General features: G+C 40.1%; 1 protein-coding gene across 1 annotated transcript; it reads left to right on the forward strand.

Moving 5' to 3' along the window:
* The first annotated feature begins 3474 nt into the window (after positions 1 to 3474).
* Positions 3475 to 24101, forward strand: draxina (dorsal inhibitory axon guidance protein a). Its single transcript, XM_040005354.1, has 7 exons — positions 3475 to 3683; positions 11304 to 11809; positions 13652 to 13869; positions 20088 to 20208; positions 22300 to 22392; positions 22643 to 22732; positions 23241 to 24101. Exons 2-7 carry the CDS (start codon positions 11329 to 11331, stop codon positions 23351 to 23353), a joined length of 1116 nt encoding a protein of 371 aa, XP_039861288.1. The 5' UTR covers positions 3475 to 3683; positions 11304 to 11328; the 3' UTR covers positions 23354 to 24101.
* Positions 24102 to 25038: the final 937 nt, after the last annotated feature.

Raw genomic sequence — 25038 nt, forward strand, 5'->3', positions numbered from 1 at the left:
TTTTTCACTCAAATGTTATCCACTACTGACTTATTCTTTCTTTTAGAAATGGTGGAATTTAGTGTTCGAGGAGCACAGTGAGTTTGCAGAGGGGTGAAGTGCTAAAATGGCCTTCAAAAAGGTCGCATGTCTCAATTTTCAGCAACTTCACTGGTAAAAAAAAAACCCAAGATAGTTCAGTTTTTGTTTATTTTATTGAGCTTGGCTAACTGCTCATTTGTTTTACTGACACTTTGGTATTAATTATACAACACAGCTTTGTATCTTGTATTACTTTTAGGTGCCTTTTCAACTCATTGTAATTTTTATGCATACTCAATCACAACACATCGTTATTCAAATTGATGGGAGGTACATCATCATCATCATCATTGGCAGCTTGTAATTTAGTTGCTGCTGTGACAATAAACAGTGAAAATATCATCAGCTGTTTAATTTGTTACTGCAGTTGTGTTTCATCTGGTATATACATCAGTCTGACACAATATTGAAAACCTATGACGGATTTTTCTGTTACACTGCAATGTGTTCTGGGAAATCTGGGTTCCTGTAACATCCTCCTATGTTCACATACCACCCACTGCACACCCTACAGTGGTTGGTACTGAACGGGATGATGTGCGCACCATATAAAACTGCTTGGGAATGGCTCAAGCATTACAACAAAGGGCTCAAGTCCTGCTTCCAAACTTGCCAGATCCAATTCAGCTGAACATCAGCATGTGTTGTCATAAGCTTGATACCAACAGGCCTCACTCTCAAACCCCACGGCCAAAAAGAAATAAATAGAAGAGGCCTTCCCAGCAACCAGTGTCCTTGCTTTATTGGGTGAGAACTGTTTGGTGGCAAGTTAATGGCCTACACAATATTAGGCAGCTGATCACTGGATGTATATGTTATTAGTTGAGAAAGTTTATTTCAAGCAGAACTGCTGTAGAAGTATTTTTAAAAGGGAATTACAAAGCTCCCCCAAAAAACATCACCCTCCTATATTTCCATCGTAAATCTGCAGCTGTTCTTCAGAATCCACACTGCTGTAAAATCCAAGCCTGTGAGAATACGTTTTGATTCCAGCATGTGCGCCACCAACTCCCATCATGAGCTCTCAAAAAGAATTTTTAGTCTCACAGAAGCCACACAGGAGCTACAGGGGTCCCATTAAAATGCTATCTTTGACTGCTCATATCATTCTGCACCTGACATACACTGTAAGTATGAAGCAATATGTGGAAATCTAAATCTGAAGAAAATACAGTCAGTGTTCAAATGTTTTTAGGTAGTTTCAGCAGTAAAGCACCTAAAAGTGTGTCAGTTGTTGTCTGAACTGATGCTGGAATCTGTTTGTGGAGAGGTGCTGGCCAGAACTATTTCTTGTGTCATTTGGTGGAAAAGTAAATGTGCTTCAAATTTCAGAACTCCGCTCCAACTTGTGATTTCTGTTTTCTGCCTCTCGGGCCACTCGATCAAGCTCAAACAGAAATAGTCACCGTGGTATGTACAGGCAAACTAACCTCCTTAGAAATGTTACACCAAGTAAAGAGATTATGAAATGATATGCTAAATAAAGATGTTTGCTTCATATGCCCGTACTAAGCATAACTAAACCCAAGGATTGGGGATTTTATACACAGCGTGTCCTTTTTTTGGTTAGTCAGAATTGGACCCTTCACAAAGTAAGATGTTTAGGCACTCAATATTAATTTCTAACGGCATGTTGGAATTTCCGTCTGTTATCTGCCTTCTGCAGACTCAGTCCCTCTGCGCTGCACTCACAGTTTGCTAAGTGGCTTGTCACCATTGTTTGCATTCACACCAAATGACTATAAAGCTTGTTCATTGGTTTCAATAAAGCTAACAAGTGCATTTTTCAGTGTGGATGCACAAAACAAAATAGCTGACTGTTTCTAAATGTCAACCTATTCCCCCAAGTGATTTATACACAATCATACTGCAAATACACAGAATTGAATTTGCCAACACATAACAGGCACACAGTGTAGATTTAGAATGAGACTGGGCTGGATGCTCTGCAGACTTTGTAAGATCGATTTGCGTGAGAACCGTTCATGAAAGATGCAGTACCAGAATTCACTGCAGAGGATATGTAAAAACCGAACTCGCTGCTGAATGTTATTAAAAGTATTGCTGGAATCTTCTTGAGCCGTGTACTTCGAAAAGATAGATTTATAGATGATGCAACCGGTTATTTTTGGCATAAAAAAATAGGGTCAGAATTATTTTCTCTTGAATGAAATGTTTCACCTCAAATTCTAAAACTACATGCATTAATGTGCCTCAATGGCCATCTCCAACCACCCTGTGAATGCTTTTCACCTGACTTCTGAACCTGGTTGCAGGAATCTGCTCTCATTCAGCTACAACAACTTTGGTGAGATTGGGCACCAATTTAGTTGATAAGGCTGAATTTAGAGCAGTTAGTCTTTCTAATGTCCTGGCTATAGTTGTATAAAGTCAGACAGGTTATGTTATTTTGACTCTGGCAAAAAGTACATTGAAAGTCTATTTCTCTCTTTGCAGGTGAAATTCAGCATATTATATCTCCAAGGTAAACCCCATAAGTGGTACATATTTGCACTATAGAAAATAGGCAAAATATGAATTTCTCTTTTTTATGGATTTGGCTATTTATTTAAGTTAAATAAAAGCTATTTAATGCACGCCAAGTTTAATTCTGCACCTGTCTTGTATACTGGTTAGCACTGCACAGTAAGAAGGTTCTTGCTTTTCTGGGACCTTTGTGCTCCCTGTGCCAGATGGATTACCTCAGAGTGCTCCCGTTTGCTCCTGCGGCCCAAAGACATTTAATTTTAAGTTTAATTTTTTTTCTGTATTAACTGGTGCAGTTTAGTTTGCTGCAGGTGCTGATTTGATATAACCTATAAAGCTTTGTGGTGTCAGTAAAACTGGAAAACTTACTGGAAACACAATTTTGCTCCCTCTGAATGTGTAAAAAATTAGAGGATTGTCAAGAGTACATCAGGCAGTAGCCTACCTACTACAAGTACTGCTGCAGTGTCAAGCTGTTGTACCCCTAAAGGTAAACTAGCTTATTTTCTGAGCGTGTAGTTACATCAGATTGGGAAGCTCTTTTCTTTATGCTCGGGCTTTGTCCACAGTTGAATTTTGGAGAAAAGAAACAAGCGCATGTGCTGACTGGAAAGCGAAAATAATCAAAAACTACGTAGCTTTGTTCATATTGGATAAGCGAGGAGGCTTACTGGGGCAACAAATCACAAGGAACATTTTTGACACGCTGAGAATTTCACATAAAAGTCAAGTTTCTGATCTTTTTGTTTGATCTTCTTTCCCAACTTGGAAAACTGATAGAAAATGCTGATTGTGTCAGTATTACGTCAATACTCTAGCGACCCCCCTTTTTATCCACGTTTTACCTGCCGGGACAAGCCCCATTTGGAGATAAAGCTAGCCCTGACGCTGACGCGCACTCGGGAGCGCGCACTCCGGAGTGGTTGACTCTCCTCATTATAAAGAAGCAAGAGACAGTCCGGATACTCGGCACATCCCGGAGAGCGGACTACAGAGCTGCTGCTGCGCTGCGTTTCGGTCCTGTCCTGTCCTGCTGTCAACCTGCAGCCATATGAGCGAACTGCTGTTTGAGGCTTAAATAACACCAGAGGAAAACAAGGAGAAACAAACAGAAAGTAAGGAATCATCTCTGTTATAATCCTGGAAAAACGAATTACATCATTGCCAGAGCAAGTGCTTAGATTGCTTACTATTGCGGCTAATATCGTTTCTTTGGTTTCCAAACATTGTTTCAGGTGTTTCTGTGACGTTTGTAAATTCCTGCTATTTTATTCGCTCTGCCCTTTTTAAATAGATATTCATACTCAAACAGCAGACTGGGTCCAATTCCCAGTTCTGATGCCATCATGGACTTGAATCTTTATTTCTGAATCCTTTTATTGCAAATGTTTTAAAGAGGATTGCTTCTGTCCGTCTAGTCCTTAATATTGTCACACAGACCATTTTAATAACTTAATTAATGCCGAGGTTTTCCTTTCAGATTCACTGATTAAAAAAAAAAAAACGCGGTTTGACTGGCAGGCAGAGCGTCGTTCTTAACGGTTGTGTGCAACGAGTGAGTGTTTGCAAACATCGGATTAGATATGGCTTGATGGCGGAAAAACAGATTTGACTCGACAATTAATTTAACTTTTGTGTGTCCTGCTGTCATGCTTTTAAATCAGATCAGCATTACAAAGGAACTTAATGGATGAATGGTGTGGATAGTTATAAATGATCGGAGCGATTATCTCTTCCTGACAGCTCATTGTTGCTCACTGCACACCAAAGACGCTGTGTGTAATGGTGCGTGCGCGTGTGTGCTCGCGTGTTTGTTAGAGAGAGTGAGTGAGAGAGAAATGGGGGGAGGACTCTGTGTGTCACCTTGCAATTAAAAGTGAAAGGAGCAATTTTTGCAGACTCACTTGAAGGAGTTAATGCTAATTAATAGCAAGTCAATCAAGCAGGGGCGCATTAGACATGATCAGAGGGAGTGTGGAGGAACCCCACCGTGAGTGGACCTCGGGCCCAAATAAAACTGATTCGATCTTAAGTGAGTTGGAAATGAAAAGATAACTCAAGGACACATTTACAACATTTGATGTTCAAGTGGAAATTAATTTTGTGTCCTTTTCCAGATTCGTTTCAAAGACTTGGAAGATAGTGGTTTGTCGTTAATGTTGTGCCAGGCAGAAGCCGCACACACTGTGATAAACCGAACTAGCATCTAGTCTACTGGTATCAAAGACCGATTGAAATTACCTCAAAAGAATCACTGTTTGTTTTCATTTTGCTCTTTCACTCACTGCACAATCAAATCTCCTCATTTCTTTAATCTTTTATTGATTTTCAGCCAAAAAAGCTACATTGCTAAACTCCCATCCAGTGTCCTCCACCGTGGTGTGAATCTCGCCTTGATCGCCACTGCCAAGCGTGGCTGCATCTGTTTGATCAAGATGCTTTCAACATTGGCAGGCAGTCAGCGCTGCTCGCTTCCACGGAGCGAGGGGGTAGAAGGGAAACTTTGCGTTCATATAATACGTTTGCATGCTTCACTTGATCATCTCTAAACAGGAGTGCCTCCCCCCCCTCCCACCTCGCTGACCGGTCAAACTGTTCCCATGCAGAATGTCCGGAGACAGACCCAGGTGTCCACATTTCATGGGTTAGAAAGGGGCAAGTATTGTTGTCAGCTGCTGAAGCCAGCTCTTTGTTGTTTGTTGTGTGTAAGAGGGGATTCAGCTGGTGCCCTTATCTGCCACAAAATAAGAGATGCCACGACACTTTGTTCTAATTAAGACAGGATAAATCCTCCCTCTCTTTCCATCTCTCTCTCACACTCCCGCTTTGATTTCAGTCTCTCTCCTCTCCCTCCCTCTCTCTTCCTGCCTCACTCCTTTCTTTCCCGCTCTCCTCTCTCTTAGAATTACATCTTATTTTCTCCTTTTCACTCAGTCCCCCCACCTCCTTTGTCTCTCTCATTCTCTTTCCTCTCTGTGGGATGCCTCTTGCTGTGCTTCTGGTGCTGTTTGTGTCTCACAGCATTTTTGGAACATGCCTCTATGTGGGTGTCTGGAGGAGGTTTCCCCGCTGTGAGTGTGTATTTGTGTGCATACGATGATTGTAATAGAGAGAAAGTGTGTGTATGTGTGTGCGTCAGTGCATTCAGACGGGCGATAAGGGCCCCATCCCAGGATGTTGCTGATGTTACTTTGCATCAGTGACAATGTTCTGGCCTCGTTCCACATCTGTTGTACCTGCGACCAAATTACCACCGAATCATTTTGTCTCTCCCTGCTCCCTGCTCCGGCTCACTTGGTGACAGATGGACCTTCCTTATGGCTCTTGTTTTCTTTTTTTATCACCCTATGTTGCTTCCAGGGGCCTCCGCCATCCAATAAACACCTAAAAGCTGCAAAATCCTCCCAGTCTATGTGTGAATCCCATTGATATTGTTTGTGGAGGATTGGGGGAGACAAAGCATTTTATATTGCTGAAGTCAGTGGTATTGGCCCTTGAGGAAATGAAGTTTTATGGCGTTAACTGCAGTTGGCAGACATGTTTATTATGCACAGGCATTTACTGGAGCTGTAATTTAGGTGCTTGTTATTGAGATGATATTTATGATAATTTGGTAGCATAAACTAGAGCTATTTTACAGACGATAAGGAGACAAGTGCAATACATCAAATATTCAGCATTATTAAAATGGAATGGAGCAAAACTGAGTTATATTTGTGACACAGCAGATTACGCATCTATATTTCTTTGTTTAAATGTGCATTTTTTTTCTTCTTCTCCTGGTTTTCTTTCTGGTTCAAGCATAAACTCGAGCTGCTGCTCGGTGAACCAAGCAGCTGGAAAGAGATAGGTGGCTTTCCTTTTTTCCTGTGCAGCCACACACTCCCGAAGCGACCCCTGGTCTCTTTTTGACAGCCTGTAATAAATTTGCAAATTGAGCATATGCTCACAAGCCTGATTATTAGCTGGTTGATAACTTTCTGCTCCAGTGGATAAGATCTACTGAGTAATTCTGACATTAATCAACAGGAGTGTATTCCTGAGTTAAACTTCAGATCGCTGTATGCGGCCTGGAAACAAAGAAAAAAAGTATCGAAGGTGGCCTCTGTCTGACAACAGTCTGTTCCTGGATCCTTTGTTTCCTTTATCCTTATGGCCCTGCTGGTTGCTATGAGGGATAAAACAAGAGGAGCAGATGGCTCCTGGAGGTTTGGTGTCACAGCAGGTGAAGCTAAAAGATGCACACGTACAGCAGTTTAATACCAGGGTGGCCTCCTGTTCCGCCTCACTGCTTTTCCTCTCTCACTTTCCCAATATGAGCCGCAGATCTGGGTTCAATCTCTGCTAAGTCTATTCTTATATGAGTGTGTCCTGCTTAAGGGACTGACCAATTGATCAAAGCCCAGATAGACGCCCCTGATCTCATCAGAGCTTAATCATCCAGCCCTCTAATAGTGCCCCGTTTGCAATTTCTTGTGAGATTACCTATCATTTCATACTTACTCCGCTCTACTCTGATTCATATGTCCCAGGTGGCACCACACTGTACGCCAGGCTTATAAAAACTGCTACAATATATATTGTGTTTTCTACACACTGTTAGAGATCACCTGCTTTTCTCCTACCTGCTTCCAAAAAATGTGGATTTTGTAAAACATTTTATTAGATTTTATATTACTATACACAGTTTCCCTCTGTACACTGATGAGCTCAGACACCAATAAATCTTTACACCTTTGAGAGTTGAGGTTCAAAGTATTATCCAAGATGCGTTCCTATTAAAAATCTGTTTTTGTGTACTTGGTTGTTATTACTTCTGGACTTTAAATTTCCCATGGCATGATGTGAATCCTCTCCACTTCACATTATAAATATAGTTACACATAAACAGCCAAATATGAGCACCAGATTGCTGGTGATAGATTTTTGTTGTTGTTGACATTAGGAGCAAATAATAAAAATTCTAATTGGTTTTTCAGTTCCTTAAGTTTTTTTTTCTCTTTCTAAGTCTGGAAAAAAAAAGACACAACTTCATGTTATTTGACAGTGTGTAAGACAGTCACTCACACACTTTGCATTTGTTAGTTATTAAAGCCCTTTCCTAAAATCAAACATTTCTGTCTATGAGAAGACCTAAATTTAGTTGTGGTAAAAACAACTTTTTAATATCTGCAATTATAATGGGTTCCAAATTCCTAATATACTGTTAAAAACACTGTTGACTTTCCACCAAAAATGCAGCAATGCACAAAGTCAGAGCCAAACCCTGCAGGGTTGCTGACATGAATGTAAAAATACAGGATTTAAAGCATTCAAAATAAAATAGAAAGCACAATGAGGTTTTTTTGTGAGAAAAAGAAGATAAGACCAGTCAAAGTTGATGTTTAAAAAAAAAAAAAAAAGCAGAAAATGTGAAAGAAATAAGCAAAACTGTCCCAACATCGGCAGAAATCCTTGAACCCCCTCAGTGCTATTAAAAGTGTCATTAAATGGGTTTTCGGAGCCTTTTATTCTTTCAACCAATAGCTATCTCACAGAAGCCATGAAAGCTACCGCCCAGCTATAATTTGCTTGTTTAAATGTTGCCATTCAAGTTGCAGATTACCTCAGTGTGGAATTAAAGTTGTCGGGCCACTCGTTTGGCCCGTCATCGCCTCAGTAGCAGAGGCCCTGCTGTGCCCTACCTTCAACACACAGGCTTGTATAATACAAGCTCTGGCAAGAGGCTGTGTTGTTCATGGAGGTTGTTTATCACACACAAGAGACTATGCTTAAAATGTGGAATGCCACCCGGAGTGCTCCATTATCATTCCCATCCTGTGTCTCCTCAAAGGGCCACCTGTTAGCAGCACTTGAAAGTATGAGAGAGGAAAACAGGGAGCTGCTATGCCGAGATACGTGGCCTTCCTCCTTCACCGCCTACTTTCTCTTTCACATAGCACATCTATGAAGACCTTACTTTGGAATGGGTGCCTTCTTTTTCTGTGGAGATGTAACAATGTTACTTTTTTATACTGGGAAAATAATTTTTTGAAGAGCACCATCACAGCAGCATCACCAATTCAGGTGATGCTGCTGTTTCTAACTCCACATGCGTGTTAATCCTAAAATATGTAGGTGTATGAAAAAATTCCTGACACAATAAACCATCAATAAAATAGATCTATTTCTTTAAAGAAATACTTCAAAACAGTGACAGAAATAATTGTGTAAGCAACTAAAGTAAGAGTTAGAGATAACAGTAACAGTCAGCTTTCGCAATCCACTAATTGCCCACACAACTGAGCAATTAGAGCATTAGTAGGTGTGATGAGGTCAAATGGGGAATTCTGAAAAGGGTCTGAGTTGCCAAAGCTGTTTAGCTAACAGACAGGCATGTATCACAGGAGTAACATAAGCTGGGGCTTCGCTTAGGCGGCAAGAAGGCACATTTCCCCAGATGTCAAGCCATTACTGTGATAAATGTGTACAGAAGACTTTGGAGATGTAATCCCTTAATCAATCCCCTTGTTTCACTGCCCTGCACCACAGTTAACTTTAAATGTTTTGTTTGTTTCCCTTCTAAATCACCCCTTTGACCAGATAAGATCCGAGCCACTCGATACCCGCATCAATTCATGTGTCAAGCAGACAGAGTGTAATCCCAGCTAAACACTATATATATGTGAGCGACACAGCTGATTACCCTCCCCTTCGACACTCTGCGGACCTGTGTGACGATAAAGGTCTCGCCTGAGTGGCCAGCCCCACACTCTTGTTTGTTTGCTGCACAACTGGTCGAACTCCCGGAGGCAAACGGACAACGTTTGCCTTTAAATCCCTCGGAGCAATGCCGGCACTCGTAGTGCAAACTCCTCCTGACATCACCAGAATCCTCTGCAGCCAGCTCACCCACACACCCTGGCACCTGTGTGCTGTTTTTAGAAACACCTAAATAACTGTCTTTAAAACCAAGGGTGTGCTTTTTTAGCTTGGTGTGTGTGCGTCACTGTGATAAAAGAACTGAGAGCTTATCAACCCCCCCAACTCCACCTTGGAGACACACACAGCACATGTGCCCACCATCACTGATGGCTCAATACTTTCCCTCATTGATTTTCTGTATGCCCTGCACTGCCATTTGTCTTTTAACACAAAGGAGTTACCTGCCACAGCGCCATAATTGCACTGTGTATGTCTGTCACAATGGATTGTGCTAGCCTATTTAAGTGGAGGAGAAAACAAACCATCCCATGTATATGATTTGCCATTAAGTTTTGGGGTTTTTTTTAATTACAGGGCAAATTGTGTTATGATTAAAGAAACAAACAAACATTTTCTAACATAAGGTGCAGATCAGTGTAAGCATCTTTAAAGTTTAATGACAGCTAGAACACATCAAGTTTTATAGTGAATCATTTCTGTATTGAGAGGTCAGCATGTTTTAATAGATTAATTTCGTCATTATGACAGTTATTTATTTTATGAAATAACTTTATTTTTCCCATTATTTTTTTTTTCATAATCTAATTAATTGCTAGTAAAATAGAAACAATTTCTCACATCTAGCACAGGGCAGGATAGTTAGCAGGACGACTAGTTAGAGCATGCAGGAGGCAGGATACATGATGTCAGTACATCACCAGTGCTATTATCACACTAGCACAAACTGCAACAATCAAATACCACACAGGCCTTTTGAGCTGGGAGTGTAAAGGCTGCTTAGTGTCCAGTCTCACTGTGTTGGACATTTGTGTTCTTACCAATGACTGTAGAAATTGGTTCTAATATAAGCACATAGTACTCTGAATCTGAGCTTCATTGCAGTGCATGCTGGGATATCAAGATGGGAAAAGAAAAACTATTTTTACTTTTTTATTAAGCACCATTTCATTCACATTTGGATGAAGTGCCATTGTAGATATACAGAACCTCATATTTTAGTTCAGTCACACCTCACACATATGTTGACCTTTGCAATAAAAGGTACGGTTGGAGAGCTCTTGAGACCGTGATGAAGCATGTGCACACTGCAGTATCTCATAATGAGTAAGGCATAGAGGTCCTTGAATGAAGGTTGGAAAATCATTTTTTTAAATGAACAAGCATCTCACCATTGCCTCTTCAAATCCACCAGAATAAAGGTGTGTGCTCGAGAGGCTGGCTGTGAAGTAGTCGGAATTTGTGGGATGATGAATACAGCAGAGTAGAGTACGCATCACAACACTCAAGGACCTGTGGTCTCCCAACTTTTGCTTCTGCACAAAAAGGCTGATAGTCAGGGCTGAATGAGGGATGCCCCATTTGGAAGGAAATTGCACTAATTGTGTGTCTGATATTTTTCCAGAAGGATATGTCACTGAAGGAAATAATAATTGTTCAGGAACTGTCGTAGGAGAATGAAGAGGTCACAATTTATTGGAAAGGGAACTTGCGATATCAACTTTATAATGATGCTATGGAAAACCTGTGGATCATTAAAATAACTGGGAATAATCTTTAATGTGTGTACATTAACGTTTGTATATTTCTTTTGTAACTTTTTATTCTGGATAAATGCAGAATATGCAGATTATACAAATGATATAATAAAATAGAGTGCTGAAAGATAGGCAACTAGTATTTGATACTCAAAACGAATTATTTTTTAAGATGTACAAATCCTCAACATAGCTTCTGTGGAAAATCTGATCAAATCTGAAGACACCGCAGAATAAATTATGTGCAGCACTGAGAAAAATATTTTCTCCTCCCAGTAGGTGGTGTTGTGCTGGACAGACAATGGCTCTCTCCTGGAGTATGTTGCTGCTGTTTGCCACCCTGGCACTGTCATACAGCGCTGAGCATGGGGCTCCTCATGGCAAGAGGAGGCAGGCGCAGACCTCAGCAGGTGGCAGCAATGCCCTACAGTACCGCTCGCAAGTTCTACAGGGCCGCGGATATAGCAGGAACCGCAGAGGGCACGGTGGCCGGGGTGCCAAGGCTGGAGCTGGGCTGCTCTCTCACAGGCCCCTGCAACCCTTGGCCAGACCTGAGGATGATGGGACAGGCCTGGAAGGTCTCAGCCCAGTGAGACTGGAGATGGGTCCAGGCAGGGACAAAGACAGAGCTCGAATGAGTGTGAAGAGTCCATCCCAGGTCCAGGAGAACCACCTTGTAGGAACACGCAAGGAGAGAGGGCATGGGCATGGAAATGGACATGGGCACCATTCTGAGCACAGGAGACAAGGGAGCCGGCGTGAAAAGGGGCGTCACAGAAAAGGTGAGTGCATCACAAACCCAGACATACAATTGTGCTCAAAAGTTTGCATGGGCATAAATCATGAGTCATGGTAATTTGGGGTTTTTCATGATTTACTTGAGCTGTTTTTGACCTTTCTTTTTTCCATGTTTGAATGAATGTACAGCAAACATATTTAATTATTTAAAAAAACAAGGATTGGTGTACAAATTTTAGTCTATTTTGTATTTTCTTTGATCTGTAGCGGGTCAAAAGTATGCATACAGTCTGAAATATATCCATTTACTCACTCAAATCTTTTGGTGCTGAAGGTTCTGCAATGTCTTTTAATTTGACAAAGCCAAGATTTATTATCTTCTTGTTATTATAATTGACTACATCAGGTAGTTTCTATTTGCAAGGACAAAAAGGATTTGTTTAAAAGCACTCAGACCAATATGCAGAACAATGGGAAAATTCAAAGGAAGGAGAATTGTAGATTTACACAAGCATCAGAGGTCTATGGAGCCATTTCTAAACAACTGCAGATCATCAAATAATCATCAAATAGTTGTACATAAGTACAAGTTATTCACATGTGACACCACTTTGCCTAGAAGGTCAGACAAGAGAAAAGTACCAGTGGCACTGTACAAAGTAGATGGAATAATGAAGTAGGACTACCTCCAAATTCCCCAACTTCACCTCAGATCATTGTCCTGCTGGGATATAGCAGCGTTCCAGCATGACAGTGATCCCAAATACAAAGCAAAACTCTATTGGATAGAATAAACCAGGCTAACATTGCTGGAATGGCCTTCCTAAGTCTCCAACCTTAAACCTATTGAAAATTTGTGGCCTACATTTAAAAGCCAGTTTGATGCCAGGAAACCAATTTAAATGAATTCTTAAATGTCTTCTGTCAAGACGAGATCAAATATCTACATGACAACTTTCTACACTCCATCTCAATCTTAGATGATCAGATGTCAGAATTTAAAACATGAATTAAGAGCAACATCCTTGCCTAAATCTATGGTCATTATATTGACACTGATATTGCCAAAAAGATTTCAGGAGTAGAGGAAAGCAAAGCAAAAACAGTTAAGCATCCCACTCTATTTATAAGCAAGTAGCCACGCCTCAGGGGCACAGCTAAAAAAAAAAAGGTCTTTCTGCACATTGTCATTCTTCCCATGGTGCTCAATAGAACAATTGCTGTTACCTTAGAAACCACTGTTATATGTCATAACACTGTCAATTTGATCGAGTGGACAGTTTCAGCAGTTCTGACACAGACAAACCTGTTTGGCTTTGAACCTAAATTAATAACAGTTACATTTGAAAGGTTCTGTAAATATGACATAATGTGACAAAATACAGTACTTTCAGGTTTTAAAAGGAAATTTAAGAAGTTCAGGGACTGCATGACAGCTTGAAATACATTCTGATTTACCACTACTGACTCTGAATTTATATTATGAATGATTGTGGAGGTGAACTCAAGTTTTTGGTCTGGTGTTCCAAACTGCAACAACTGGAACATTATCGTGGTGCACATATGACACTGAGAAGCTTTTTATTGGACTCGTGCTGCAGAATAAATCATACTTTATGGAAAATTTGAAGGATTAGTCACAGTAAACAGAAAAACAGCAACAATAGCAACAAAAATTAAAGGTTAAAAACATCTAAACCCCTTCAGTTTGAAATGCCATAGTGACAAAACTATCTCATCTTAACTGCAGTTCAATATTAGTTTATTAGTATATTTGTATTGTTATTATTATTTTATATATTAGTATTTTAGATTAAACTTTCTCTAATAATCTACTGATATGATTTGCTGACACAAAAAAAATAAATGTATCTCTCTCTGTTCAGGGTTTTCTCCAGAGCTGAGCTCTGCATTGAAGGACAGAGATCTATTTGAGGATCCTCTCTCCTCCTCTGCTTCTGCCACCTCCCCCTCCCTCAGCATGACCCCACCCAATGAACCCCCTTCCCCCATCATTGGCGTCTTTGGCTCCGGCTCTTCTACGGTTACCACGGTGACGAACGAGCATCCCCCAACGCTGTCCCCGGCCTCAACCAAACCCCAGGTAACCAACGAAACTGGAGTGGTTATTAAAGGCTGGGTGTGTTGTGCCTCAGTGTGATTTCAATGTGTGGTGGAAATAGAGTGAAAATGGGCCCCATTACAGCCGTTATGCTGCCACAAGCCTCATAGCTCATCATAGAAATGGCACTCTCTACAGTGTGAACCCAAAGGTGCTGCTTGTGAAAAACGTCCTCCAGCAGGCCAAACTGGCTGGTTGTTGGTCACAGTTTGTATGATAGATATGGCCTGTTCTGTATAACAAAACGGCACCTCTGGAACCCAAAATCATGGAGTTCAGAGTCCAGCAGCACATTTTTCCGTAACTACCTTCCTATTCTTTATTAAAGACCACCTCAGGACAAAATCTATGGGCGCAGAGAGTCTTTTTTTTGTGTCTGGCTGTGCATGTGTCATGAAAAAATCTGCAGGGGTTATGAGGTATCACTCACCCCCCGTCACAGCCACCCGGAATGATGCTTAAACAACATTTATAATGGAAAATAATAATATATGGTTTCCTGAGACTCCTCGGGTCTGTTACAAATGAAATGTGGGGACAGAGAGTCTCTACATCAGGAAAGTTTTTGGATTTGCCAAAACTGCCGTTAAAACCCAACAGCCTGTAATATGTTTCGGGGAAATTTTAGTTCCGGTTGATTTTCTGGATGAAAATACGACAGTTAGGAAGTGTTGAACTGCAGTTTGTAGAAAATTGAAGACATTTTGTGTTTCTTTTTAAATGGTTCTTTAGCACTCACCGTCCCCCATTAACTTGCGTGTTGTGTGTGCATGCTTGACACCTTTTTCAAACCATTAGTAAATGTTATTTCTTTCAACCACGACCCTTCTGTAACCTTAACTGCGTGTTTACTGCTAAAGTCCTTTAAACCTTCATCTATCCCAAACCTAACGAGCTCCTTTTGTACCACAGTCTAACCAAGCCTTACTATTGTGCTGTCACTAAAAATGGTTATTACATAGAGGTCTGCTTTTAGTGCCGCTTCTCTGCAGGCAAAATAATCCAAAATTATCCGAGTCATTTCCATTAAATTTGGTGGCGCACAGGCAAAGTGAGACCCATCCAATTTTGAGTATCCCTTTCTTTAAAACTGCACGACGGACACTGACCTCAGCAGAGTTTTTTGTTTTTACACAGTAATTTTTAACAGCACATCTTAACACCTGTAAGTTTAAAACAAACAATGGTTTTTAGTGAGGACCCTGGCGATGAATTATCATGTGTCTCAGATCTCCTAATCACTTCTGATGGCATGCTCATGTTTGATTCATGAAACCTTGCCTTAGGATTGCTCCTTTAAAAATGCCAGCACATTGCTTAGTCACAAATGGAGTCAAAGACAGAGGAAAACTTTTTGGATGAGATTATGGTGATAATAGCAGAGAATATAGTCAAGCATTCTCTAGTATTTAATGGACTAAGCACTGTGACTGCTAACCAAACGACTGTAGTGCTGAAGTGTGTGGTCACTGCATTGAATAAGGTAGAAGCAGACAGACAGAGCTGGAAAATTTATCCCAGCTTTGGCCTCAGATGTATCCTGGACCTTATAACCAACAAAAAATTTATTTTTACATCAAATCTAGAGCCTGATTAGAAATAATTTCCTCATGGTTTTCAACTTAAAGTCATTCTTATGAATGAGATCCCTGACGTTTTGCTGCCCTATAATAATCTCACGCTAACCCATTGATTCTCTGATTCTTATTTGCAAAAGGTCACTCGTCCTTTTTAGCTCATCAAATAAACAACTGGCAGTTGGCTCATTAAAACAAGTGACATTAAGAATGAGGATGTTGGTGCAAGCTACCGGGACACAGGTGGGATGAAGTAGAGAAATGTGATAAAACTTTTGAGTGGCAAAAACACAAACAAAATAATTCCAGGAATGGTCAGGCTATTTTCCAGGAGACTGACTAGTCTGTTGTTTTGATCTCTCATCTCAAATGTAATTTGCTCTGGAGAGGCTAAGCTTTAAGAAATGAATCACCCTTGTAACACTAAAAACCCAGGATGAAACTTTTAGTGTCTTTGCTTCTAAATCTGCTTCAAATTAAAGGAGGGGAAAAAACAAAAGTGGGTAAAATAAAGACATTTACAATACACAGAAGACACAAAGAAACACAAAGAGACTATAAAGGAACAGACAGCTATGTTTAAAACACGACAGGTGAAATCAATTAAGACAGGATAGGCAATCAGAAGAGGTAGAAAAACAACAAAGACAGGGAGTAAAAAACACATGACACAGATAAAGATCTTTCAAAATAAAATAGGATGTCAGTGAGGAGACAATGCACACACAAGGGAAGAATGTGGAAGCAAAGCAAACAAGGAAAAGGACAACGCTCAGGAAATGCAAAGGAAAAAGAAACTATGACTCTTCTGAGACCCCAGAGAGCGCGGGAGCATACTGTACTCTGACAGCAGTCAAATATTATTGGGCCAAAGCAGAAAAAGCTGTTAGCCTCTCCTGAACCCAGATCCAGTTGTACAAAGATGCTGAGAGGCTTCTTAATTAATGTTCGATTTTATGCTGGTGGTTTAATGAGCAGTAGAGGACAAGCAGGTAGCCCCCTGCAATTAAACTGATTGTTATTTTCACAGGCACATTTCCTGAGGGTAAAAGGACACAATTTGGATCTGTTTCCAAGAGGAGCTTTTTTTTTTTTAATTGATCATGTATTTCCCGTGAGATATCACAAAGTCCTACTGTGTTACATTTCTATTTTGTTTCACCTCTCTGAGGAAAGTGGCAGTAACCGTGCTCTTATGGCTTTTATTCAAGTTAGGGATGTCTTAGCAATTCATCAAGAAATTTTGCTTTATGACTAGACCATCAAACGCCGATCTCCACAACAATATTTTATTAAAGTACGACACTTAAATTTATGGCACTTTTATATAAATTTGGATCAGTCACAAGGTATTCAGCTACTGACATGAATTTTGAATATCCTATTAGGAGCCTCAGAGTGCTATGTTTACGTGCCATGTACATAAACAGTACCACATGTGCTTTACTAGATTTTTTTTAGCCATTCTTTGAGCCGTATAAATAGGCAGAACAGGAAAAAACTATTAAAGATAAGTAAAGATTCACAAATAAAGAAAAGGCAAGAGCAGCTAGAGGGGCAAAAATGTATCCATCCTAAAACAGCTGTTTTCTCCCACCTAATATAACAACACAATGGCTTTTTGATGATAGGTTTTTAGAAAAAGTCCTTAAAAAGACCTGTTATAATTATTATTTTTGTCAAGTAGCCTAAGGAGCTTGGAAAGAAAAGCATCTGGACTTCTTTGAGTTGCTTGAAGACATTTCACCTCTCATCCGAGAAGCTTCTTCAGTTCTTTTTTTTTGTTGTTTTGCCTGTCCTGTTTGGATCTTTAGCCATCAGAATTGTTGCCTGAAGGCCAAGTAAGATGCCAAGTGGATTTACTTTACCAAGTGGATCATCAAGGCCTTGCCATATTGGTCCATTTGATTGACCTTTATTATAATTATGTATTTATTTTATTTTTGTTTTTTAAAGATGGGACAGACATGACTGGGGGATAGGACAGGGAGAAAGAATGAAAGAAAGAGTGGAAGAGAAAGAAAAATAGAGGGGAGAAGAGATGGTGAGAAAGGGGGGAATAAAAAAAAAAGAAAAACAAACAAAACACCTGGATCACCACGATCACCAAAGAGCAACATAATAAAAACAACACCATCACAATACACTAGCTAATAATAGATAACAGTAGATACTTTTTTAATTTCACCCTGTTGAGAATGAAAAAAGAAAACAAGCAGAAGAAAACGAGAGCAATAGAATAAACAACATCACGATGATCTGTGGGAATATAACTGTAAATACTAAATATTAAACATTATTGTGCAGCACGTAAGATCGACAGCGCACAGTGTGCTTTGAGGTAGGAGCCAAAAAGGGTGTAGTTTGTGTGTGTGAGCACCCGTGTGTACACCTGTGAGCATGAACGCGCTTGTTTTAAAAGGTTCCTTCATGTAATGATCTGCTAGAGGGTGTGGGAAGCCACAGCCCCATCCTCCAGGGCATGAAGCAGGTATGGAGGAGATCAAAACTCCTGACATCCAAAGGCCCCCAGAACACAAGAGACCAAGGAAGACCAACAGAGGGGCAGCCGCACCACTATCCCAGAAAGAGCTGAGGAGAGCCCCAGATGAGGGGTCACTCAGCAGCCGCGGAGCAGAAGCCAGGGGGGGTTGCAGTGACGTGCCCGTGAGCTCCGCCGGCAGCCAGCTGTGCCAGAGTGACCGAGCCCCAGGCCGAGGGCACCCCACCCCCGAAGTGGCCCGAGCAAGCCCCAGGCTCCAGGCCCCGATAAGCAGCCAACAAGGAGTGAGCCGGTGTGTACCTGGACGTCCATCCCCGGACACAAAGAACCACCAACGCACCGATGTCTGAGGGCGTCTGCCACTGGCAGGGGAAGTGGTGGGGGAGATAGGCCTCCATACCTTGGAGGACCTGGGATGTCCCCAGAGAGGTGGAAGCTGCTTCTTCAGTTCTAAGGGTCAAATGGTGGAGAGTCCCAGATTTAAACCCAGTGGGAGTTTCCCCCCAAAGAGGGACCAAGGACCCCCTCTGTTCAAAGATGGTCGCTCACAGTGGACGTAAGTGAATCTTTGAACAGAGGTGCTGGTTTACGACACCAACTGTCTGCCATCTATAATCCAGTTTTGAGATCCCTTCCCAGACGCCTTAACGCCCACTCACATCCTGGGCCATCTGACCTCAGGAAATCACATGATAGGGTGGGGCCAGGTTTCACAATGAGCTCACCCGAAACCCTGGCTGATTGTGACCCACACCTGCTTTCACACCTTGGCTCATGTGATTAGGTAGATGATCATCAGGGGGTCCTTTGTCCCTTTTTGGGGGGAAACTCCCACTGGGTTTAAATCTGGAACTCTCCACCATTTGACCCTTAGAACTGAAGAAGCTTCTCGGATGAGAGGTGAAATGTCTTCAAGCAACTCAAAGAAGTCCAGACGCTTTTCTTTCCAAGCTCCTTAGACTACGATGACCTGGATGACTGAGAACCTTCACAAACATTTTGTCAAGTACATTTTCCTTCAAATACAGCAGATATCCTTAAAAGGATCTTCTGTATTAAGGATATCTTCTCTGTGTTCTCTGGCTTTGAGCATATATGTCCCGCTTACCAACTGTTCAAATCTTCTGTTTGAGAGGATCAGCCAATTAGAAGAAAGTTGGCCTAAAATAGCTTGTTTCAAACAGAGAACGAACAGATGCAAGGGCCTGTCTCCATCTAAAATAGAGCGAAGATAAATAAGGATCATTTTAAACTCATAATTGTGCATAGGTACTCGAGGAGAGTCTAAGAATTTGGTTCAGCAAACCTTGTTTTATTTTCTTTGACACATAGGAAAAAACAGTTTTAAGTGGTTCGGGTCTTTTGGGTGGGCTTTTTTCTCACTTAGCCTAGAAACCATCATCATCAACCATCATACCTTTAGTGCATCGCATGTTGCACTCTACCATCCTGACATAAACGCATAAGGCAAAGATTTTCTTGCATGCTAATCACTTCCATTTGCTTTTATAGATAAGACAACAACAAAACATAATGAAGTAAGAAATTACATTCTGTACGTTTCCATAACTGCAATGCAATTTCTTTAAAAAATAAATAAAAACACAGCTGGATTTCATGTAAACATGTCACTTCACCATCCACTCTGTGCTGTATTTGATCTGTAGGCAGTGGCTATCCCCACTGACTAGAAAAGAAAAGGCGTTTGTTCAATGAACTGCAAGTCTGTAAACTGTTTAACCACACAAGTACTGCATGATGTATATTTGTATGCTGGTGTGTGGCCAGCTATGTTCTCTGTTACCAATCGATTGGTTTTTAAAGCTCTGCTGCTATCTCTGTGTCTCCGTGGGGGTATTTTATAAATCAATGAAACGTCACTGCTGCTGGTCACAACACAAGTCCAATGAGTTTCATTAAGAACACACCGAATACATTTACTAGCAAAACACAGTGAGCAAACCAAAACACACTCATTTATTGCTGCTGTGGTTTAATTGAAACAACTAAGCATTCATCACAGATGACAGAAATGTATTTACTGTCTATGCTTGATAATGTCAGTGTATGAGTATGGGTAAAAGGTAAGGTGTAGTTTCAAGGTACACTTTCATTTTCAGAGGTCTGGACGAGGAAAAGGACAAGGAGAGGTGATGCCAACGTTGGACATGGCTCTCTTTGACTGGACAGATTATGAGGACATGAAACCAGCAGACAACTGGTCATCTTCCAAGAAGAAAGGTTAGTAAAGTTATTTTAAAGTTATTAAAAACAAAGACAGATGGATGAGTTCCCACCTAGAACCCAGGACACCAAAGACCTCATTCTGTGAAAACTCTTAGAGAAATTATGGATGAGGACCTTAGTTTCACTGACCATATCAAGACTAACTAAAACAGCTTCTGTATTCGACAAATATAGCTCAAGTGAGATGTGTCAAAGCAAGATGTTGAGACGCTTATCAATAGCTTTATCTGTTGTAGATTTGGGTACTGCTATGCTGTCTTTATCATCCTTCCTAAAAAGACTATTAGACAGCTACAGTTAGGTCAGAATGCTGCTCCTGCAACTTTAACAATAACTAAGAAAAGCAGTCAAATCAAACCAGTTATTAGCTCTCATTATTTTAAAAAGAAGTTAAAAACAGCATTAATCAACACTGCTGGACTTTTTAAAACTATTTAACTCCACTTATTTTTATTATGTTAATTTTGTCATAAACAATAAACAATTATTTTAAAATGTTTTTTTTTTTAATTTTATCTTGTAAAACACTTTGAATAACTGTGTTTGAAAGGCCCTTTATGAATAAACTTCCCGTGACTTGCTTGTGGCTCCACAGAAACATCAGGATATCTATGTTTTTAATTTATCCACAAGAGACCTTGAGTACAGTCAGAAAATCTCCCGGCAATCTATTTAACACGTGTTCACTGTTTAAGTAAAGGCATTTGCTGATGGTGCCACAGACAGGTTAGGTGACGTGAATATCGGCATCAAATTTTATGGTAATCTGTCACCACTGTGATGAAGAGATTGACTGACTCAATATTACCATTACTAGAGACATGTTAGGATGGCTACAAACTGCATTATTAACACTTTATTTAAATTATATTTTAAATTTAAACAACTTGAAGCTACGGTGGCCCTGAGAGGCCAAGCGGACTGCAACTTAAGAAAACACCAGCAATAAGAAAAACGCTGCAAAAGCACACAAAACATAGAGGAAATGGGAAAAACGACAGCGGAAATAGGAAAAAAGAAAAGAGAAATAGGAAAAAAACAGAATTCCAAAAGCACAAGGGAAGTGTTTCTGGGGAGACAATAACCCGACGGACCAGTTGCAGGAACCAAAATATGCTAATAATTGCGCTGGAAGACAAAGAAGTGGAGGATCTATCGGTTTTGTGAGGAAAGAAAAGACGAGAGGTAAGTGTGTTAGCCTAACTATTAGCCTAAAAATCTGTCATCAGTATTATATGAATCATGATAAAACACGCCTACCATGTTTTGGGTTCCTGCAACTGGTCCGTTGGGTTATTGTCTCCCCAGAAACACTTCCTTTGTGTTTTTTCCCTATTTCTATTTTCGTTTTTCCTATTTCTGTTTTGTTTTTTCCTATTTTCGTTGTGTTTTGTGTGCTTTTGCAGCGTTTTTCTTATTGATGGTGTTTTCTTAAGTTGCAGTCTGTTTGGCCTCCCGGGGCCACCGTATGAAGCTCAAGTAAATGAAATATAAACTCAACACACATAATTATTTTGTAAGAAGTAACAAAGCACTTACTGCTGGGGGGCAGCTGGAGGCCTTAAATCTGCCATCAGTGTTTACGGGTGTCATGTTAAATATGTGAAGTAGAATTTCTTTTTTATACATGAGGATAGCAGCAAGATTGAAGGGGAATGTTTAAAAGACAGGTTTGAAAATGCTGACACTGACAAAAAGGAGGCTGAGCTGGAGGTAGCAGGGTTGAAGATATTGAGACTTTCATTGGGAGTGACCAGAATGGACAGGATTCAATATGCGTACATCAGAGTAACAGCTCAGGTTGAGCGCTTTGGAAACAGAGTTGGAAGACAACAGAAAAGATTTTTGGATATGTAGTGAAGGAGGACATGCAGAGGGGTTGGTGTGACCTGAAAGGATGCTAGGGATGGGGGTCACATGGAGACAGATGATGATGGTGACCCCTAAAGGAAGCAGCCGAAAGAAGATCACACACCAAGTAGAATTTTGTTACTGCGTGAAAAACCCAACAGTTTGCTTGGATGACGCTGCACACTGATCAGTGGTTTGATGCTCAAACAGCTGTTTTCATTTCTTGTTCTGCAGACAAAAGGCGGAGTAAGAACCTCAGCAGCGGAAATATGACTGTGGATGCTGATGCAATTGAACCATGTGACCACCACCTGGACTGTCTTCCAGGTCAGTATAAACAAGAGTCATATTTATCTTCCAGGACCTTACTAATTTCTTATCGCTCTTGGCTGTCATCTTAAAATCCATTTATTGACTGTTTATAAAGTGATAAAACACCACACAGACCACGTATTCACCAGCATTGAAAACGGTGTTTTACACTGTTAGGACTGTGGTGTTGGTGTTGTATATTAAATGTCTATGCACACATATAAAACATGCTTGATTGATAAAAGACGTGTTTTTCTTGAACAAGGTTCCTGTTGTGACCTGAGGCAACATGAGTGTAAACCTCACAACAGAGGTCTCAACAACAAATGCTACGACGACTGCATGTGTGAGGAAGGTGAGAGATTATTACTTTAGTTTTTTACTCACTACTAGCATCATTAGGCGCTTTAGCATCAGCATCAGCTCATCTCTTCATGTGCAGTTGTGCATTTGGGTCACTTCCCCCAAGTCTTACTGTTTACAATTAAGATTTTAAAAGTCTTTGACTTGTAATGGGTCCCCAGAGGGACTAAAAGATTAGAGGCTGACTAACATAGCAGTAAACAGTAAATTTCAAAGTGTCAGTAAATTGAGATTTTTTGTGTTTCATGACATTGTTTTGAGCTTAAAGTTGTTCATTTCATAGATTATGTGATGATGATGCAGAATTCTAACAAATATTAAATGTAAGTAATTTAATTTATACCTTCTCAGCTACATTAGCGTTGCTGATTCAGCTCTTTATTCTATCCTAAAATAGAGCATTTCTACTAATGTTAAAGTACTGCCTCTGGTCATTTAAAACTCATATTTTATCCAATTCAATCACCTTTTCAGATAATGGGTCACTTGTTATCTTTCAGGGTTTCGTTGTTATGCTAAATTTCACCGGAAGCGACGCGTGACCAGGAGAAGGGGTCGCTGCGTGGTGCCGGAGTCAGTCAGCAGTGACCAAGGGGGTTTCATTACCATATAAAGAGCAGGTGATGAAGGCCAAGGTGGAGGAAGAACATAAATAATGACCCCCCATGACCAAGGAGCCACATGACCCTGCTAAACTGACCAAGTACTTAGAGGTGATGACTTGCTGGTTTTTCAAATCAAACCCACAATATATAAATCACCCTGCTGCCAACACCTAGTCAGCTAAAGCGAAGTAACAGGTGGCCAAAGTGGAAATAACATTTCAATGTTGCATTGTGGGATACGTTATGCAGCCTAATCCAGCAAATCACCAACTTTAAGCACACTTGTTTTAATTTAGTGTTGTTCATTCCCTGCAGGAAGACGGCCTCTCCAAATTCTTGTCATTAAGAAAGCCTGCAGGGTTTTTTTTGTCTTTTTATTTGCCTGGTTGAAAAGATTCACTCATTGGGTGACACATCAGTGACTAAAGTTTGTAGCTATCACACAGATTAGGTTTGAATATTTACTGCCTTCATGGTTCCTGTTGATGTGGTTTCATTTTTAGGCAAGAACAGATTTTGTAAGTTTTCATCACGCTGACCTGTTCAAAATAATTTTTAGTATTGCTTTAAGATCTTTGGAGTCCCAGAACAGTTGCTTTTTCCGCTTCAAGACTTTTAGACCAAGTTAAATAAAAATGGAAACAAAAATAATGTTTAAAAAAATCATTTTATCTTGGACTATTTGCCGTGACTATGTGAAGAAGCGTGTCAGATTTCGTTCCCTGTCCTCTTCTCTGAGCTGGTATTCCAAACAACTGCTAAAAGTTATTTTTCAAATATTATCTAAACTGGTCTGCTGTCCTGTACTGTATATATGATTGTGTTTGAATTACCAACACCTTTTTTAATTGACACCACTGTTAAAAATGTGCTTAATGATAGTAAGATAAACAAAATGCTTGTCTGACCTTCCACTTTACATGTCTGTTTTATTTATTCAGTACTCAAACACGTGTTTATATATTCAGTTCTTCTGCCTGTTTTTATTTTTACAATTAAAACACTTACTAGGATGTACACTGTGTGATGCTAAGCTGTTTCTACACGTCTAAACACTGTTTGGCAAAACCATTTTTACTAATCCTAAAAAGCAAACTCTCTATCCTTTAGACGGTCGTTTTATCGACACTATTGTGTGATGAGACACAAGGAGAACATTTCTAAATGCAATTCTTATATCACATAAAACAATTATTTTTAAAAAGTGCTTTACTTTTTTTAATATATTTTTGGACAAGAAAAGATTTGATCTTATTTTAAACTAGTGCTCAAACAAATATGATTTAAAACTGACATTTTTTTTTGTTCATTTTCATAATTTCAGTAAATAAATGACAGATAAGTAAAGTCAACAACAAAAACACATCTGCATTTCCTAAACCTTCAAATAGATAAAATGATAAGAGCATTCTTAAGGGTTCAAGTTTTTCTCTTTGCTAATCAGGTGTACGGTGTCACACATCTAAAGCGCTCTCCGAGGCCTTCACAAGTAAAAGGTTTTGATTCTTGTGAGTCTGCCATGAGATTTAAAAAGATTTCCAGATAGAAACAAATCATTATTCTATAAATGGTGCAGATTTTAAATAACTGTTAATTTTTCCTGCCTGCCACAGGAAATGTATCTCATTTTGAAGAAGTGAGAAAGAAATCAAAGCCTCCAAGTACCTGAAAATGTAATCACGGGATCTGCAGA

Source organism: Simochromis diagramma, unplaced genomic scaffold, assembly GCF_900408965.1.
Source record: "Simochromis diagramma unplaced genomic scaffold, fSimDia1.1 OVJJ01000320.1, whole genome shotgun sequence".
Taxonomy (NCBI): Eukaryota; Metazoa; Chordata; class Actinopteri; order Cichliformes; family Cichlidae; genus Simochromis; species Simochromis diagramma.